This window comes from Astyanax mexicanus, chromosome 11, assembly GCF_023375975.1.
Source record: "Astyanax mexicanus isolate ESR-SI-001 chromosome 11, AstMex3_surface, whole genome shotgun sequence".
NCBI classification, from domain to species: domain Eukaryota; kingdom Metazoa; phylum Chordata; class Actinopteri; order Characiformes; family Acestrorhamphidae; genus Astyanax; species Astyanax mexicanus.
Genome location: NC_064418.1, coordinates 29,251,249 through 29,272,122, shown reverse-complemented (window position 1 = coordinate 29,272,122; position 20,874 = coordinate 29,251,249). Strand labels below are relative to the sequence as shown.

The window sequence follows — 20,874 nt, the reverse complement described above, 5'->3', positions numbered from 1 at the left end:
CTGGCTTCTCATCATAAAAGATCCAGAAAAAAACTTTCCATTAGTATAAAATAAATTTAATTGTGGTTGGATGAGACGTACGAAGCAAAGCGAAAATGTCCCAACTAGGGTTCTTGAATATATTTGCATTGTACTTAAATGCATTCATTTTCAAAGGGAATATATACAGCTAAAACAGATAGTCTTGTGCATCTCAAAAAGTTTAACATTAACACTTCAATATATCATTATAGTCATTATGACTTCAAGAAAAAGGGGAGCGGGGTGTGTGTGTGCACTATAACATTTCTTTTTTCTTACAGTACTTTTAATTAACTGTATTTTTTGCCCACTATCAATAAATGTCTATTTTTTGGTGTATCTGGTTTATATCTGATTATAAATGCATATTTATACTTCTGCGTCAAACCTACGGCTTAGCCTGTGCGTCAACGGATACATGTGAGCTACGGCACAGGCTAGTAAGTAACAGAGTTTTTGCCATGTTTTTCTTCTAATTCAGAAGATTCAGCAGGGTGACGAGGCTGGATGACCGCTAGCGCTAGTGGCTAATGCCGCGTGACAGCTACACTGAGGAACCTTGAATGTTCCGGTTAGCCAGGGCAATATTAGCCAGCCGTTCATCAAATGTAGCAGTAAAGACACAGACTACAGTCCGATATACTCACCTCTGAACGTTGAAAGAGCTAGCAGCACTTAGCGTGTTTAGTGGGCAATGCTAATGCTGCTCCAGCAGTATATTTAAATAAAGACATCATTAAGTGAATAAATAAATTAATACACACATAAATAATTGTATAGATAAATAAATAAATTAATATTTACATTGTCATGAAAAAGTGCACACTTATATCAGGAATCTATTTCCATATTTTCATGCATGACCCTGCATGTTTCTGCATTTCTGCAATTATTATTTTTTTGTTTATTCGTGCATTAATTGATGTATTTCTATATTTATTTATTTATTTATTTATTTCTGCATTTATTCGTTTGTTTACTTCAACATTTCTACATTTATTTATTTATTTATTTATTTATTTCTGTAGTTCTGCATTTGTATGTTAATTAGGTTGGCAGTCCTATTCTCGCTCTAAAGCAGTACTGCTTTAGAAAATACAGAAATAAATAAAGAAAGAATTATGGAAATAAGTAAATAAATACATGAAGAAAATTAAAAATAAATTAATTAATATTTATTAATATATTTGTCTATACAATTATTTATGTGTGTATTTGCGACTTGACTTGGCGCCGTGCTAGTGGCAGCCGATTGCAGCAGCTCCGTCTTGTGAGACATTATCTTAACCTTTAATTATTGTTCTTTGCTCTTATTGTAACTGTGCTGCTGTAATAACTGACTTTCCCTCTGGGATTAATAAAGTTCTATCTATCTAATCTATTTATTTATTCATTCACCCTGTGGACTGATGCAGTACTTTGTAGCAGTATTTTACACCATTATGGGTTACAACACAATATTAGTAACTGTCTCATAATAAGCAGATCATCAATCATGTACCCAATATTGTTCATAGTGACTCATTTAATACAAAGCTTTAAATTATTCTTAGGCCAGGGGATCCAACCTCAGTTCTGGTGACTTCACACTCTGCTATTTTTTTCTGTTTTCCATATATGGTGCACGTAATTAAACTCATCAACACGTAAAGAATATTTAATAAAAGAATAAAATAATTTGTGTTGATTCACATGTCATTTTAGTTTGAAGTTCAACGTTGCACTACTGCTCTTCATCCAGATGATGGCAGTGTCTCACTGAACATGGTCTCTTTAATAACTCACTTCATCTGAAACCTTAAAAAATAGGTCCTGTATGTGTCCAGCAGGTGGCGTACCTCAAGCAGTCTTTTGTTCTTTTCTGTCACAATATTTCACCCTTGACTGGGATCTCTTGTACTAAAGTATATATGAACTGATTATTAAGGGCATATTCCGCCGAATGCATGTGCTTCTATTCCCAGAAAATTAAATGTATAAATGTGTACACAAAATAACTTTAAAATACAGTATATTATTAAGCATAATGTCTTGTACATTGACCTAATTGCAAAAGTAAAATATGTTTTTTTTTAAATATTAATAAAAGCTACTTTGAACACTCGCTAACTATAAACTATATTACTATGAAATACAATTAATACAATTTCTCAAAGATGTCATTATTTTTGCAATGTTGTGTGACTCCAAATCCCATCGATCCTTTAAAAAATATTTATTTTCTTCATAATAAATCTATAATATTTATGTTAAAATACACATTTTAGTTATGTCCCTGGGTTTGACTCATTCCTGTTACAGTAAAACATTACCTCAAAAAATCTGGAACATTCTACAAGTCACATCTACAACAAAAAGTTGGTTCTTCTAAAGACCATGGGAAGACCAAAATTAAGTTCCCTCATTTGTTGTAAATTAATTGTTAGATCTTTTTTTTTTTTTAAATACAAAAATATTGGTAAAATCACTAGAATGTGCTCTGTGTCCTCGTGCTATTAGCATAGCCGCCATTTAGCAATTTTTCATGTTTTTGCTATTTTTTGCTAAAAAACTTGTTCCTGTTACCTTTAGTCATGTTTCATACCACATAAAAAGTAACAGGAATGAGTTCCAGTAACAGGAGTGAGTTCCTGTAACAGGGGTGAGTGAGTTATACTGTCATAAATATCAATTATTTGAACATGCAGTCAACCATTTCTTTAAAATATTTTTTTTCTTGAGAGAAAATCAAAGGAATTAGTGGATTTGCATTTAAACATGCTTTTTTAAATGTCACATGAGTTTTTGGTTACAGGACTAAGCAAAATGTAACCATCTTCAGCTTTGAAACCTTGTAAAATATTAAGTATAGCTGCCTGAGATTGACCAGTACTGTGCCAATATTGAGTATTGACCAGTGTTTTGAATAGTTACATATGTGTTATTAGATACAGAGTTGAAAAAGATTTACAACAAAATAACACCCATTCAGTGGAATGGCCCTTATGCAATTTGTTGCATTTGCTGATATATCTAAAAACATACACCCTGAATCAATGTAGCAACAAATACATAGAGAAAAGGTTTACATGTCTAAAACAGCAATGTTATTAGAGATACAAGATGATATATTTGATATGTTTCGCAGATCTGAACCTTCTCTGTTTTAAATGTTTTCTGATGTACAAACAGATACACATAAAACATTTAGACTAAAACTTTTTGGAAGGTGAGAAAGTGCACTGTTGTGAAAAAACAGCATAAAGAGTTTAAACTCAGGGTTACCATCACATAGGACACACACACATACACACACACACACACACAGAGGAAACTGCATCACTAAGTATTTACATAACAAAGAAAGCCTGATCCTCACTCAACCCAACTCTCAGCCCTATTAATACGAAACACCCCAGAATGCTGGAACAGTGCTCAGGGTTTCCTGCTGCAGCGTTTATTACCATTCACACCTCCTGAGAATATAATGTGGGTACAGGAAACAGGAAAGTTCAGAGAGAGAGAAGGAGAGAGAGTGGTGAAAGAGACAAAGTTTAATTAATTGTACAAAAAGCAAACATTGTGTGAGACAAAACCGTATTTTTATTTTATTTTTTAAAACAAGACTGAGAGACATACAGTAGTTAAAGATAAAGAGAGTTTGCGAGTAAAGCATGAGAAAATGAGAGAAAGAAACAAAAACTATTTGGGGGTAGATGGAGTTTGAGGAACAGCAAGGAAAGAAAGACATAAAAGTGTGAGAGAAAGAACAATTAAGAGTAAGAAATACATTACATGGACAAAAGTAATGGGACACCTGCATTGTTATTGGGACAGTCCTTGTTTAATTGTTTTAATGTCTATCCTGCGTTTGTTGAAATAACTGTCTCTCTATTGTCCATAAAACACTTCCTACTAGATTTTAAAGCATTGCTGTGAGGATTTGATTAGGATGTTGCAATAGTGGCAGGAGTGTTAGTGAGGTAATGATGTTGAATGATTACCACCTCACCTCAACCTTAACTCATCACAAGTATTGGATTGAAGTGGAATCCCATCATTCAAAAAAAAACACAGTTCCACTGCTCCACAGCTGAACATTGGGGGCTTTAAACCCCTCTAGCAAAACATGATAAAGAGTACTAACCTTTCTTAAATGGCCCACCTCCGCTCTCCCACAGCTTTCTGAGATCCAGTATTTTTTTACATCATTATTCAGGCTCGAAGTAGCTACACACCTCATTGGTAGAATCCGAAGATCTCTGACATTTAAAACGAGGCATTAATAACTTTATAAGTGCACAAGAAGCTTATAAAAAACACTGTTTATACCCTGTAGCATAACCCAATCGCTCAGAGATTAAGCTACGCCACGGTGTGGACCTACTTTGAGCCTTAATAAAAAGCGATTTATATGCAGGAGCAAGTGGATACCCTGACGCGGCCGGTGTAAAGAGTGCTGGGCAATAAGCACAAAATTACCTGTACTCTAGTAAGATTAGTACTAGATAAAGAGTATTAGTACTCTTTATCATGTTTTACTACACCAAAAGTCATTTTTACCCCGGAGTTCTCCTTTAAGCATAGTGCCAATATTTTCCAGTTTATCTGCTCCATTGAGTCCTTTTCTATGGGTAATACTTCTCTACGACACTAGACAAAATTGGTAAGTGCATTTGCACATCTGTGTCAACAATAGGTGATGATTAAGACAATCTGAGGGCATTCATTACAATGGGTGTCCACAACCCTGTGAACATCTAGTCTGTATAAAGAAACAGTGAGGAGTGAGAGACTGAAAGAAAATGAGACACAGAAAGACAGAGGTACAGAGGGAGAGAGATTGAAGTGATCAAGTTTCCCTTTAAAAGTGCACCTCAGTGGGTAAAGTGCACTTTGAAACAGGCGGAAAATGAAGATCAGTCAAGTCTACACAGATGGAAAAGCACTTGACTCACGTTTCTAGATGAAAGAGAAGTTTAACTTAGAATTGGAGAAATAAAAAATATATAGCAGACATACCCATGTGGTGAATGTGCTCTAAAAAAGACATAACAGTGGGAGATGACTGATCAAACTTTAAATCAAGAGAAAAGCACAAAAAGCACAGCAGCACTTTGAACTGTGGCACTGTGAATGTTTGACGAGGAACAGGTGATGGAAAAGCAAGAGCTGCAAGAGCTTTAAGCTGGACAGGAGAGGAGTCTTTACAGTGATGGCTTACAGGAGCATCAGCTTTAAGCCAACTAAGGGGGTAAGAACTTTTTGACACACTTTAATATTATGATATTATGTTTAGGTATACTGTTTTGATTTTTTTAATGAATATATGTAAATATTGGTGGCAGACAGCAGTTAATTTAGTGTTGCTTTTAATCCCTGCCCACTAGATAGCAGTGTTGTACTCTTTCTTTAGATCCAACTGTTCTGATTGTATAAAATAATCTTTTAAATTTTTTTCAAGTCAGATTTGAGTCACTTTCATATGTGGTCCTAAATCCGAAAGAGCGCCATCTACCCACCTGGAGGAAGCAAGGCATATTTTGCTCCCTCTGGTGCCTTGGATGGCAGAGCTACATAAACGGGATTCAAACCTGCGACCTCTTGTTCATAGTGGCGGCGCATTAGCCCGCTGGACCACTTGGCAACCCCAAATCTGATTTCTTACATTCACAAATGTAAGTGATCTGTATCTGTGTCTCTTGTGAACGAATCTGTCCCTGAAACGCCTCACATGCGCACATTGATACGTGCATAAAGTCGCCTTTTTCACCAACAAAAATGTCATATTAGAGAGACGGCTCGTAGCTTTATAAAGGTGAAATGGATGCGTCAGCAGCTCATATGTGGAGCATCTTTTGCTAGAGTGGAGAAACAGCAAACAGCTGGTCTGAAATACATGTTCAGGTCGAGGAGATGAAAAAAGGTCAGGCGGTTTGCTTTTGCTGTTTTTGCAGCTATAGCTGCACAGTTGCACCAAGAGATGTGTGGGTATGAGAGAGAAGCACGTAGTGCATGCATAAAAACAAAATGATGCATAATTTCCAATTTGACCGTTCATATTCATTTTGCATGTACATGGATCGGATACGTATCCGATTTAGGACCACATAAGAAAGTGACTCAAAGCTGGTTTAAAAAAATCTAATTTGGCATGTTCACACAGCCATGAAAAAAAATCTGATCTGAGCCACATTGAGCAAAAAATCTGATTTGAGTTACTTCAGCCTTGTAATGTGAACGTAGCCTACGATATAACACACCAGCACAACCACATGAAGACAGTGGGTTTGTATTTGCTTTTAACTACATTTATACCTACCAAACAAGCCTGGAAAGTATTATCATCTGTTCAGCTTTTCAACTTCTCAACTCTGAGCAGTAGCAGAAAGTTTGTTTGAGAAGAAGCCTGTGTTCCCTATAAAAGCCTGTTAAATAACAATAACTTTCACTGAAAAACACTTACTGAACCACAGCCCTTTAAAGTTAAGACCTTTCTGGGGTTAATAAAGTGGTCACAATAGTGCAGTAATTAATAACAGAGGGAAACAAGTATAGGGGAAAACGTTCTGAAAGTGCTAAAAGAACTGCACCACAGACCTACTTCTTTTTTGGACCAGAGATATAATCATGCCTGGTCAGTCTCACAAGTACGCTTTTTTATCATTTATGCTTTCTGTAGAACTCAATTAAAGTATGCTCATTGACTAAACAAAACAACACACCCCAGATTACTGTAAAACTGGGCATGCAGTTAGGTCTTAAGCCTGGTGTACACAACACATCTTTTAGAGGCAGTTTCACGGACAGGAACTAGGCCTTGTCTTGAACTACACAATATTTTTAATTGATACTTTCAAAACCTCAACCTCCATTGTCTGCAGCAGCTAGTAAAAGAAAATATTCTGAAAAATGACTAGATCAGGAAAAGCGCTCATATCTACGTTAACCCGTGAATTAGTATTCAATTAGTATTAGTCTCGCCTACCGTCTCGCCTACCGTGACCGGTCTTATCAAATAGGAGCTTACAGCGCTATGAACAGCATGGCAGTATGTTTCTGTGTTATTTGTGCAAATAACACATCAGTGTTATATGCTTTGCCCAGTAATTCAGAGCTAATGTTTAGAATTTGTCTATGGAACACCACCAGTGAAGTACAATTACAATTGGTAGGTGTATGTGTAAAACAGTTTACACTCGTTTAAACCAAAAGAATAATAATAATTTTAAGTAAAAAATGGATTTTTGCTTTCTGGACCTGTGTGTTTACGTAGGATCTCCAGTGGATTTCGTGTTTTACAGAGACTCTAAGACTAGATCAGTGGCTGAACAGCACTTAGCAGGGCATCACACATGTAAAGTAAAATATGAGATTGCAAAGACTGTTATTAGTGTGAAAATGTCTTTATTTTAAACTGTTGTCCATCTTGCTGCTGTTGCAGTGCTGTTAGCCAGTCAGAGGCGATATGTTTGCATGTATGAATAATTATGAGCAAAGGCTGAAATCCTATTTATGAGTCAGTAAGTCCTTCTTAGTGTATACTGTTTTGTCAGTCAGTGTACATGAAATATTAATAATAAAAAAAACTTGTTCAGATATTATTGATTTTTATACAAAATAGTCAACATTCATGGGGCCATACAATGGGGCCTTCATCCAACCTTCTGCAGTCTATAAGAGTACTCAATAAAATAACGTATAAGGTACTATTGGTCTTCATCAGCTCTTTTTCACTCAGTATATTACGACACATAACATCTAATTCTGACTCTCAGAGTCAGACTCTAGCATTTTAACCTACTTTCACTTCCCGTCTGGAACTTCCTAGGTCTATGGCGTCACTCCAGTCTAAGCGTTCTGGCTGTGGATGCTAACTTCAGGCTCTACTGCAGGAGACCTCCCACTACCTGATCCTACTGAGCCAACTACCCGATTAAAATACTCACAGATCACAGCCTGTGAAGCTCCATTACCACCACCATCTGTCTCCATATTACCAGTTTCACCCTTGGGACTCTTCACAGCACTCAAGACCACATGCTGTGTCATAAAAATCACAGAAATAGAAGCAGTGTGGCTATTAGTGGTTGTTGTGTAACTGGCTGGTGTACGCTTTACACAAGGACCAAGAATACCTAAACACATTTAACATCTGCATTTGCTATTACTGTTGCCTTTGAGTTGAATGTAAGGGCAGCTGGGAAAACCTTTGCTTTCCTTCCCAGTTACCATTGCCAACATCCAGTGTTTCTAAAGTCTGAAGTGAGTCATTTTTGTGAGGGTAACTCTTTTCTTTTACTCATATTTTACAATATACAGCTCTGAAATTAAGTGCTATTTATAGGTATATGTTTCAGTAAAATTAACATTGTTTTGTTCTATAAAATCAGGACATTTCTCTTAAATTCCAAATAAAAATAGTCATTTAGATCATTTATTTGTAGAAAATGACAAATGGTCGAATTAACAAAAGAGATGCAGAGCTTTCATACCTCAAATAATGCAAAGAAAACAAGTTCATATTCATTTCGTTTTAAGAGTTCAGAAATCCATATTTGCTGGAATAACCCTGGTTTTTAATTACAGTTTTTATGCATCTTGGCGTGTTCTCCTCAACCAGTCTTACAAACTGCTTTTGGATAACTTTATGCCACTCCTGTTCAGCTTGATTTGATGGTTTTTGATCGTCCATCTTCCTCTCGATTATATTCCAGAGGTATTCAATTTGATAAAATCAAGGAAAAACATCAACAAGTGGTCTCTTATTTTTTCCAGAGCTGAATAAATGTATAAATATTTATGAACAGTGCTTCACACTATGGCATTTTGTTTCCCTAAAAGTAGATTTAAAGCATTCTTTAGAGTATTACACAATGTGTTTCAACTGTGTATTGTGATATGTTTCACATCACCAAATTCTTGCCAATACACAGCCATGGTTGCTGCTGGGTGGACAGAGGAGAGGATGTTTTTCTTTCACTCTCTCTCTCTCTTTTTCCCTCTCTTTAGCACGCACACACACACACCCTGTCTGGCTAAGGTCTGAAAATGGCCTGAGAGTAGAGCTATTATCTAGCGTGTTCCAGCCAGATGTTAAATATAACCCCAAAAACAGACACCAATGTTCGTAGGTTCAGTGAACATCCGGGAAATTTGTTCTGCTTTCTCCTCCAAGTTCAATAAACAAACAGTTTTTCCCCCCATATCACACTGGATGCTTGGCAGTTTTCTAGGGCTTGTTTAACAGAAGTGTTGATAATAAAGCTGAACGCACATTTTCACTTCTAAAGAAGTGATTACATAAGTCCAGTGTACATCAAACAATATGGGACACTGTTTATCTCTAATCCTCCTAACATATATACACGAGTGCATATATAGTCCATTTATTCAGTGAACGATGGTTCATTGAACATGATGGGAAGTTTGAAATGACCTCATGTCGTGGGAGATGGTTGACAGTTGGTCTCTGATGTGCTCTGAAAGCTGTTACAGATAAAAGGAGCTTTATAACTGTGTCAGTGAGTTTGTCATATGTGAAGAAACTATAAAGACGTTTTCATTAAAATGTAAATAAAAAAAAGGTAAATCAAGACAAAAAAATTATAGAAATCATCTAAAAATACCCACCCAGTTCTGGATATAAATATAAATATTTATACATTTACATAGCTCTGAAAAAAAATAAGAGACCACTTAATGATGATGTTTTTCCTTGATTTTACCAAATTAAAAATCTCTGGAATATAATTAAGAGGAAGATTGATTATCACAAGCCATGAAACCAAGCTGAACTGCTTGAATTTTTGCACCAGGAGTAGCAAAGTTTTCCAAAAGCAGTGTGTAAGACTGGTGGAGGAGAACATGCCAAGATGCATGAAAACTGTGATTAAAAACCACAGTTATTCCACCAAATATTAATTTATAAAACTTTATAATTATAAACTTGTTTTCTTTGCATTATTTGAGGTCTGAAAGCTCTGCGTTTTTTTTTTTTTTTTTGTTATTTCAGCCATTTCTTATTTTCTGCAAATAAATGCTCTAAATGTCAGTATTTTTATTTTGAATTTGGGTGAAATTTTTTATGTAGTTTATAGAATAAAACAACAATGTTTATTTTACTCAAACATATACTTATAAATAGCAAAATCAGAGAAACTGATTCAGAAACTAAAGTGTTCTCTTAATTTTTTTCCAGAGCTGTATATATATATATGAATGACAAACTTTAATTTGATTCTATGAATTGGGTCACTGGTGCTTACTGGTGATATCCCCATTTTGTACATTTGTATATTATTGTTTGAAAACTTCAAGGCTCAGAGTTTGAAACACCAACATAACTTAAAGGCAAACACACTATCAAAAGTGTTGCATGACTTCATATCAGGCGGTCACACACCCAGATTCATTTCCCATTATTTATTTCAAACGCCCACACACAAAAATCAAATCAAACTCTAATTAGCCCCAGACATCCACACCCATATTCAAAGTGCCCAGGCACTGCAGACTAAAGTATTTTAGGCTTGGTTTCAGCATTTACTTCATATCTGTACAAATCATATTTGTAGGAATGTTGTTAAAGGCCGACATACAATGGTCCAAGTGCTGTGCAGAGAGGTGGGGGTGGCTTTCACTGCAGTGAAAAACAGTGAAAGTCCATAACAATCTTCATACAGCTCCTTATTACTCAGATTTGACAGTGGATTAAACCAATGACTGGCTGGTCTTGGTGTACAAACTATATAATTTATATAATTCTGCGGTACAGTTTTAGTTTTCTCCAAAATATTTCTTGCTATGTTTAAAAGCAGGAATGGGTTTGCATATTCTTTCCTCCTCTGCTGGGATGGGTGTGAGATATAAGACTGCTGAGACCCAGAATGCTGTATCACCTCCAAGTGGCCCAGATTCAGTCCCTCCCAGATGAAATAATATGTTTTAAGATGATCAACACAGTGCTGTTAAATTCCCACTAAACAGTTGAAGGCCTACAAGGAGGTTTACTCTATTATGTATATATAACCTGTGCAAATAAGTAAGGTTAAGCAGACAAACTAGCGGCTGGTTTTCTTATTTATCTCTTTATAAACCTGAATCTAATATACATTGTGCAAAACAAAAACGGTAAGAAAGTTATTGCTCTGTTAGTACCAAATGTATCAGCAAAATACAGAATGTTCTCGTATACATTTATACACTTCAAAAGACACGTACACGAGGATGCAGGTTTAGGTTTTTGTGAAAGGCACTGCTGTTAAGAAAAAAAAAAGAAACATACACGTATCAATGCCTCATTTATCTGTACAATGTAATGCACGCTGCATCCCTTATGGTGTGGAAGATTGTGGTTAGAATTGAAGTAAAATTGGCAAATTCACACAGGCAGTCCATGATGGGGGAAGCAGCAAATCTCATCTATTAGTCTTATTTTTTTCTTAAGAAGAAACGATCTGAGCTCATCCTGCATATCCTCATCACAAAAGGGGGAAAAAAAAACGTTGTGGTCATCACATCATACCATCATACAACCGTACTTCGTGGTTCAGTCATAAGTTCTGAAGAAAGGACCGAGAGAAAAAAAAAAAAAAAAAAAAAAATCAAACCACCAACCAGAACAGTCTCTTATTGGCAGTTAAGCAGGCTGTTAAGTATTTCACCAAAAGGTTCTGCATTTCTGCATAGAGTTCACAATCTCTGTTCTCCACTGTAGAACTGTAAACACTGCCCAACTGGACCGGTCCAGCCGCGTCCCCAACCCTGAAGCAGAAGGTAAGGGATCAGTGGACTCCTCCGTTGTATGACTTGCTGTGCATGTGGAAAACGGTCTCCACCGGGTGAGTCGAGATGGGCTGTTTATAGAGAGGGTTGGATGCCTGGGAGGAAGAGAGAAATGGACAAAGAGAAAGAAGGCGAGGGGAAACTAGGTCAGATGGGTTCATTGAAATGCACATGGCCGTCGTGCAGACCAACCAGAGGCTTTGAACAACAGCCTTGGAATGATTGCCATGACTGATTTTTTTTTCCCAACTGACTCAAGTGATCCAAGAAGGCTTATGGTTTCAATCAGAGCTTAGTGTTTTTGCCCAATTCGCTCTTTAAAGCTGGAACTTCTAATTGTTTACATTTAGGCGTCTGACAAACAGTATGTGGACATTCCACTGTGTCTACCTCATCCAAAGCACCATTGGAATGTAGGGAATGATAGGAAACAAGTTTAACACTATTTAGCTCACAGCTGGACTTTAGAGTCCAGACTTTATTAACAGGACTCACAAACTCAATCTAATATAGACTAAAATGATATTACAACTATACTGCAAATGTCTATATATACAAGGTTTACAAAAATAAATAATAATCTCTTTCTATTTTCAATTCATTGTCTTTTTATAGATTATACTGTGATTCTGTTTTCATTCCCTGAAATATGAATAATAAAAGAATGAATAATCTTATCTTAAAGAAATTTTTGAAAACTTGATTCTCCTTAGCAATAAAACAGTTCAGACAATGGAAGTGACATTCTGCAGTCTCTTCATTTCAAATGCTAGGCTTATACAAGTAACACTGTACAATATGCCAATTCCTAAACCATGGAACAATGGAAGTGAGGCTTAAAACAATAAATGCTATTGCTAAGGAAACTAAAAGGGAGAATGACTGACCAGAACATGTACCATTGTAATTGTCTGCACCAGAGGGCTGCAACATGCCCTCCAGAAGCGTGTAGAGTGACTAAAAAGGCTATAAGCTAACCCAGCCAATCGGCTACCAAGGTTTCTGATTGCCAACTATAAACCATGCTGAATAGACACAGAGAGGATTTTTTTTTTTATAAATTTCTAAGCTAGGCTAGGCATGTGTCTAAATCAAGGCTCGCCTTACAAGCAAAGCTAAAATAAAAGAAAAAAGTAATAGGCTCATACGTAGGCCTGTAAAACTACATTCAAGCATTTTTACTGCCAGTCAAATTCACATACAAACTATATACATAAACAACTTGAAATACTGAATAAACGACTTGTTCAGTACAATAGTTTGCAAAACATACTGATATTAATAATGCTCTTACCATCTCATATCGTGCTCGCGAGCGTGCACTTTGGAAGCGGGCGAATTCGCGTCGATCGTGAATGGTTATCACCAGCTTCCAGATGGCAAGCAGCACAATGCCCACCAACAGAATACTGCCCACCACTGCCATCACCACTGTCAGGGCATCAGGGGCAGAAGCACACTCTGAAAATGCAGAGAAAAAAAAATTGTATGCCATTTAACCCTCTGAATACTTTTTCTTAAATGACAATAGCTGCATATTGTTTTCTAGCTGTTGCAAAATTCTTAATCAGTTATGGGGAAATTAAATGGAAGATTTTTTTAAGACTTTAATTTCACTCAGACAAAATACAAAAAATTAACAAAATGCACACAATACAAATATTTAGTTTACAGACCTTCACAAAAACATTAACAAATGTTGCACAAATAAAAAAAAGGTTGATATGCTAAAAAAACCCCACAAAAGTTAGAGTTATCTAACTGGCTTTTGAAATATTTTTACTTCCCCATGCCCTTTCCTCATTCAGTATTGTCTTAATTTAGTCTGCTGTTAAGTTAAATCAGTAAGGTGACGTGCATATAAGAACTGAATTAAATGTTTTTGGGATTATAATGTTATTTAAGATATTTTAACACAAATAAAGCATTTTTAAGATAAAATTATGTGGGACCATTTTATACTTTCTAAGGTACCACAGATACCATCTTGATAGCAACTAAAGAAATTCATAACGGTTACTGCATTATGTGCCAAAATCCTACAGTTTAAACTTGTTTTATGTGAAATGTTTAATTACACATAAAACAAGCCTACACTTTCTAAACCAGCTATAGCTTAAAAATATATTTTTTTATGAAGAAAAGCAGCTCTGCATTTTCCCCAGTCTACTCTTGAGTCATATCATTACCTAATTATCATTCCCATCATGAACTCAGGTATTGCTCAGGGGGCTATGCAACTGGGAATAGCAAGAGAAAACACAAAACTATGTCGTGCAGGAAGAGGGGGTGAGGAGCTGAGGGGCTACAGCTGTAGAAAAACTGCCTTCAAGACTTAAAACAAAAAGCTCCAAATGTGCATAAAGAATTTAAATGTTTAACTTTTTTTTTACTTTAATAATCTCATCCTTATTCCTCTTTCATAACACTGGCACAAGCTGGAGTAGTGGAAGAGTTCCCAGTGTTGTTTTCATTGCTGGGAGCTGCACACTGACCTGGCTTCTGCAAGGCTTTGAGGACGGACTGGCCGCTCGCATGCTCAGAGTATGTGAACTTCATCACACAGTCGTTTTCTGTTTTATACAGGCACAGCACAGCGCTGGGGTCATCTGTGTCTGAGGGGGGAAAAGAAAGAAGGAAGTGGGGGTGTGAGGGAAGAGCAGAGAGAGAGAGAGAGAGAGAGAGAGAGAGAGATCAGTCTTCTTCCATAAAACAGCTGGCCAAACCGGGACTGAGCCACAAGAGCACAGGCAGAAAAACACACAGAGCCCCCAATCCAAACCCACGTTATAGAACCTTCTCAGTGAAATCATTTCTGGACAGCAGCTTGCATTCCATACTAAACACACTGTTGTAGCTTGAAAAAGACATGGACTGACAAGTCACTAAGTCTCCTCCCATCAGCACTAACCCACTGTGATAGAATGTACTGGGAAAAAACAAACATGTGGAGTTCATTAAAACCAAAGTATGAAATAGTTGGGAAATTCTAAAATATTGAGAAATGGTAAAACAGTAAAAATAGAACTACAACTTAAAAAACAAACAAACAAAAAAAAAACATATGTATATTAGCAGTAATGAAAGAGTTATAAAAATTATATCATTTGGGTCAGACAAAAAAATTAAACCTATTCCTACTATTTTTCATTTTTCAACTTTTAAAATTTAGCATTGGTTCTTTACACTGCAGCAAAACATAATCATAAATAAACCATTAGAAATGCTTAAGGTTAAGAATCTTTAAATAATCCAAAAGCAGTGAAATTATATCATGTTCATATTTTGTTTATAGATACATATGCAAAATATGCACTTAAAATATAGAGTATATAAACAATTTCTATAAAAGTGTGAATCATTTTGTTTAATATAAAGTGCCTTTAATGTCTGTAAATAAAAAAAAAATAGTTTTTTTTGTTCTGAGACACAAGGTTGTTATTTTAGGGGTGACACTTTGCCATGCTGTGCACTGGCTTATTATGGGGGATTAGGACTAATAGGCAGGAACTGAGGAGGTACTGCTACAGAACTGTATTCAGGTGGGCTGATCTGACTGAAGTAAGTGGTAGCTTTCACAGGTTCAATGTGTTATTACAGGATCTCGCAAAATAACACAGGCAGAGCCAATGAGAATGCTGCATTTCTTAATCCTGTACACTCCACATCCAAAAACAATGAAACACTACCTCACACACACACACACATTTAACTGTTTTCCCTTAAAAGTATCAGCTCCATATCATTGTGCTGATCTACTGACTTGTAAAATGGAAAAACTGTGTCTCTCTTATTGCTAGTCCAGACATGGAATGATGCTACTGCACTATAACATTTTGGTAAAGTGAGCAGGACATTACTTGTGAGTGTGCAAGGCAGGAGCGATTTATTTGTGTAAATATGGGTGTGCCATACCCCACCCCAGGGCGGATTAATGCATAGGCTACCGTAGGCCGCAGCATTGAGGGATCATTCAATGATTAGGGCCCACTGATTGGTCACTTTATTTACCCATTGGCCTATAGGTTGGTTGGTTGGTTTGGGAAGGCATGTTAAAGGAACATTTCACTGTGCAGTTGCTGACCTGTGCTGGCGAGCTCTATTACTGCTGTAATTCCCTTAAAATGTGTGATAAAAAGAACAGTAATGGCTCTGAAATGGAAAAGCATGTCAACTAAAGCAGACCTGCCAACATGTACACATTCTGTGTAACAGGCACGTATTTTGACCTCCTAGTCCACCTGTACGGTTCTATGTTCTAAACTACACATATTATTTCATCTCACATTTTAAAAGCGTCAGGCCCCATCCACACAAATCCAGATATTTAAATGTCTGATTTTTGTTCAGCATTAGCTTAGCCTGTTCAGAATGAGCCTGAAATGGGCACAACACATGGATGGATTCTGTTTTCTCTGTGATTTGTGAATTAATAACATGTTCACAGCTTAATTTAATGTAACTCACACATTACCAAACACAGTTTTTTTTCCAATACTCCTGTCTGGAGGTAACCTACGAACCTTACTGCAAACACAGATTCTGGACCAGGCCTGGGCGAACAAGTTTTGAAAATAAAGTAAAGAACATAAGTTGTTGCTGAGGAGTTGCGAGAAAATTCCTGTTTATTTAAGTGTTTTTAGGTGGTATTTGTCTCCGTGTCAAAGGGCATATTTTTGAAAATGCTGCATTTGTGGACAAAGATATTTTTTAAAACAGAGACAAAAACCTCAGTCAAGTTGTCACTGAAGTTGATTCATGGCTGAGCCACAAAGATCTGCTTTCAGCCAATCAGAGTGCTTCATTTTGACCCAACCACAATGCTCCGCCCCTGCCTCACGCTTCAGTCAGAGACCTTATTAATGATTGGAATGATCAGCCTGTCTGTGTGAGTGTGTTTGTGGCCGCTCACACTGCCACACTGTTTATCCCAAGTCCGGTTAGCAATGATGCTAATCCAGCAAGCTACATATGGAGCCATCTGCTACTTTAATCCACCCTTTAGTTTTCTCCAAACTGTTGACACACTGTCACTGTGCTGAAAACCCTCAGATGCTCTGTCTGTCTGTCACCAACACACACAGACATACAAACACAGAAACACAGCTGGTTGTGCATTTCCAGGTTGTTGTAGGTAGAATATTGTTATAAAAATATTGTTATAAAAGCAGTATTCTGTCTGAAAGCAGTGTATTATTTACTCAGGAGCTTTTAAATTAATAACATCATTTCAGTGTTTCTTCATATTGCAAGTAATGTGGACATAATGGACAAAAATTCTCTGATATTGAGATATTATTTAGGACCATATTACCCACCCCTAGTGTAAATCTAGTAATATCACTCTGCTATCTCAGTGCATCAATGTATTTATTGTATCTCTCGACTCAGAAAAGCTCAGAAAGGTCTCAGAGTGGGTCCTTCTTGCATGGCGACTCAATGCACCAACTCTTCCGTCTCTAGGGGGAGCACAAGAGTAGAACCTACAAATAACAGGAATGAAAACTGGAAGTTGTTTTTAGTCCAAGAGTGAAACACTTCTTCAGTTTGCAAAATGCTGAGGCTATTCAAAGCAAATTGATGACTACAATCAATCAGAGAAGAGCAATGGTGGGCTGAGTGGGAGTTAAATCCAGATTTAGGAAATGCTTCTGATGAGTGGTCAGATTAGCGCTGAGCAACGGTGCAAATTTGACTGGGTGTCAGGCTTCCTGCTGAACTGCTGAAAAGAGCTCTTTACAAATTAAGCACTTTCTAACTATTCGCTTTTAAAGGCACTGCCCAAAATTCTAGCCCACATTAGGACCATTAGGAGCTGAATTACTTTTTCTATCAAATTTCATTTGATAAGATTTTTGATAAAGCAATTTTATAGTCCATTTCACGTAATAATGAATCAAATGAGTAATTTGATATATACTGATAGCTGTGCATACAAAATTATTATTTTTTCTTCATTAAATGAGCCCTTTGAGTGAATAACCATATAGTAGACATGTTTCTCTTTCTGATGAAATCAGTTATTTTTACTTTTGTAAGATTTAACAATTATGAAAACCAAGTTTAAATCAGATTTTATTATTTTTTTATGTCAAAATGTTGTTTCTTCCAAGACAGACAAATGCTCAATATACAGCTCTAAAATAATAATAGTAATAATAGACCACTTAATGATGTTTTTGTTTAATTTGACCAAATTGAAAACCTCTAGAATATAATCAAGAGGAAGATGGATGATCACAAGCCATCAAACCAAGCTGAACTGCTTGAATTTTTGCACCAGGAGTGGCATAAAGTTATCCAAAAGCAGTGTGTAAGACTGGTGGAGGAGAACATGCCAAGATGCATGAAAATAAAATATGTAAATAAAAAACAGGGTTATTCCACCAAATATTGATTTCTGAACTCTTGAATCTTTATGAATATGAACTTGTTTTCTTTGCATTATTTATGGTCTGAAAGCTCTGCATCGTTTTTGCTATTTTAGCCATTTCTCATTTTCTGCAAATAAATTCTCTAAATGACAGTATTTTATTTGGAATTTGGGAGAAATGTTGTCTGTAGTTTATAGAATAAAGAAACAATGTTCATTTTACTTAAACATACACCTATAAATAGAAAAATCAGAGAAACTGATTCAGAAACTGAAGCGGTCTCTTCATTTTCTTCCAGAGTTGTATATTCTTATTTGTTGGAAGGGCTCAATTGTTTTTTAAAGGTTTTCTTTGGTTTAGACCACCTTGTGGAAAAATAAGTTGGAGATACCAAGGTCTTTTCTTAAATCTAGACAAACAATTTTTAATATCTGTCACTTAAATAGAACATTAAGATTCAAGTGAGGCATAACTTGGTGCCCATGCCCAGGAAGGAAAACTCATCTAGAACAAATAAAAAATACTCAACTTATTAATACCACATATTGTATTACCGTGTCAGGCCACTAACAAACTCTACCTTTAAACTGCCTGATAACACCACAGCATTTAAAGAACAACAGCCAAATCTCAAACAGTCTCAAGCTGGGCCCTGTGATACCACCTTAAATTATTCACATGCCTCATGCATCAGCAGTGTTCCAAAGTTAAGGACATATTTCCAGGGTAATAATTTGATGCCACAGAAATGATTGGGTTCACTTTTCAAAACAATATTTAAATCGACACTACATGAATACTGTATATACTCACGGAGTGTGTCCACGGACATTATTTGGTCCTTGCACATACGCTGACAGGTCTGGTTATCTGCATATTTCCCAGTGTTGAAGAGACGACACTCAATGCACTCCCTGAAAAGACACAATCATCATCATCATCCACTAATCAGTATTCATTTTATAGTTAGTTGAGTAGAAAACTGAGTAGAAAACTAGTACAAAACACAGGATGAATTAAGAAATAAAAAGACCCCTTAGCCCAAAATCTAACAAACACCACATGTCTACAGAGGAAGTATCAAACGCTGATATGGAAGATTTTCTTAACTGAGAAGAAACCCAGACCTATAAAGATCTGTGAATGAGCAATGACATGAGGACCAGAGGTCAAGGGGTCATCTAAGGAATGGAAAGCTTGTTCCCATCACTTTAAATACCCAATGTTTGTAAAAAGAAGTAAAAAAATGACAGTGTGATTTGTAAGTAATGCTCAACACAGCACTGCCCAAAGGTCCTAGTCACCAAAAACACCAATCATAAATGTGCTACATTAATAAGCTTTTTAAAGTAAGTAGATGAGCCATAACTAACTATGAGCAAATATGAAGATCTTACAGCCAAGCCAATCTTATGAAAAAAATAATTAAGAATGTATATATACAGCTCTGGAACAAAATTAAGAGTCCACTTTAGTTTCTGAATCAATTTTTTTTTATTTAGCTATTTATAGGTATATGTTTGAGTAAAATTAACATTTTTGTTTGAATCTATAAACTACAGACAACATTTCTCCCAAATTCCAAACAAAAATATTGTCATTTAGAGCATTTATGTGCAAAAAATTAGCAATGGCTGAAATAACAAAAAAGACGCAGAGCTTTTAGACCTCAAATAATGAAAAGAAAAAGACCATATTTCATATACCGGTAGTTCATATTTGTACAGTTTTAAGGGTTCAGAAATCAATATTTGCTGGAATATCCTTAGTTTTTAATTACAGTTTTTATGCATCTTGGCATGTTCTCCTCCACCAGTCTTACATAATGCTTTTGGATAACTTTATGCCTCCTGGTGCAAAAAATCAAGCAGTTCAGTTTGGTTTGATGGCTTGTGATCACCCATCTTCCTCTTGATTATATTCCAGAGGTTTTCAATTTGGTAAAATCAAAGAAACTCATCAGTTTTAAGTGATCTCTTATTTTTTTTTTCAAGAGCTGTATATATAAATGGTCTATAAATGATAATTAAATGTAGTTGCTTATGTTACTAATGTAGTATGTAAAAAATAATTCAAATGCAGCTCTATGGTATACCTCTTTGTGGCACAGGCGTCAGGGCAGGTGGGGCATTTTTCACACGTGTCCCCAAATGCCCCTGGCTCAGTGCACTGGCAGCGACCACACACACAGCTGCCCCGGCCGCTGCACATCCGGCCATCCTCAGACACACACGGGGCCGTCTCAGTGGAGCAGTTGCAGTTGTCTCCAATGTAGCCAGCATGACATTTACACTCCCCACAGTGGCAATCACCATGACCTACAGAAAACATGGAGAAAAAACTATTAACTTAGCAATGCAAAATAACATTCACTTACAGTTTTGAGAAAATATTTATTATGCCTTTGTGTTTTTCTACATGAATGCAATGGTTGTCATTTTCAAGTACTGCTGGAGCTACAGTATATTAGTTATATTATAGTAGTAAAGGCTGGATGTTCACATCAGCATTATTGTGCAACATTAAATAACAGAATTCTATAAGCAGATTTTATTACCTTAGACAATTCCAACAGTAAAGTTTTTACTACTGAACAGCCACGAACAGAAAATTACTGAACAATATTCACTTCACAATTATGCGACTATGCGACAGACCCTGACCTGGCAGATAAAAAAAATATACAATGCGTAAGTACTAGTAACAGTTAAAT

At 36.2% G+C, this 20,874-nt stretch overlaps 1 protein-coding gene across 1 annotated transcript in view; it reads right to left on the bottom strand.

Annotated features, from left to right (window-relative positions):
- Nucleotides 1–7,387: 7,387 nt before the first annotated feature.
- itgb5 (integrin, beta 5) overlaps nucleotides 7,388–20,874 on the bottom strand; it is a 66,563-nt gene continuing 53,076 nt past the window's right edge. The window contains exons 11-15 of the mRNA XM_007253476.3: nucleotides 20,257–20,479; nucleotides 18,975–19,075; nucleotides 14,283–14,402; nucleotides 13,082–13,248; nucleotides 7,388–11,882 (exon numbers count right to left, since the gene is read on the bottom strand). Coding sequence (XP_007253538.3) covers nucleotides 11,787–11,882; nucleotides 13,082–13,248; nucleotides 14,283–14,402; nucleotides 18,975–19,075; nucleotides 20,257–20,479 — 707 coding nt within the window. The 3' untranslated portion in view covers nucleotides 7,388–11,786. The remainder of the gene's footprint in view (nucleotides 11,883–13,081; nucleotides 13,249–14,282; nucleotides 14,403–18,974; nucleotides 19,076–20,256; nucleotides 20,480–20,874) is intronic.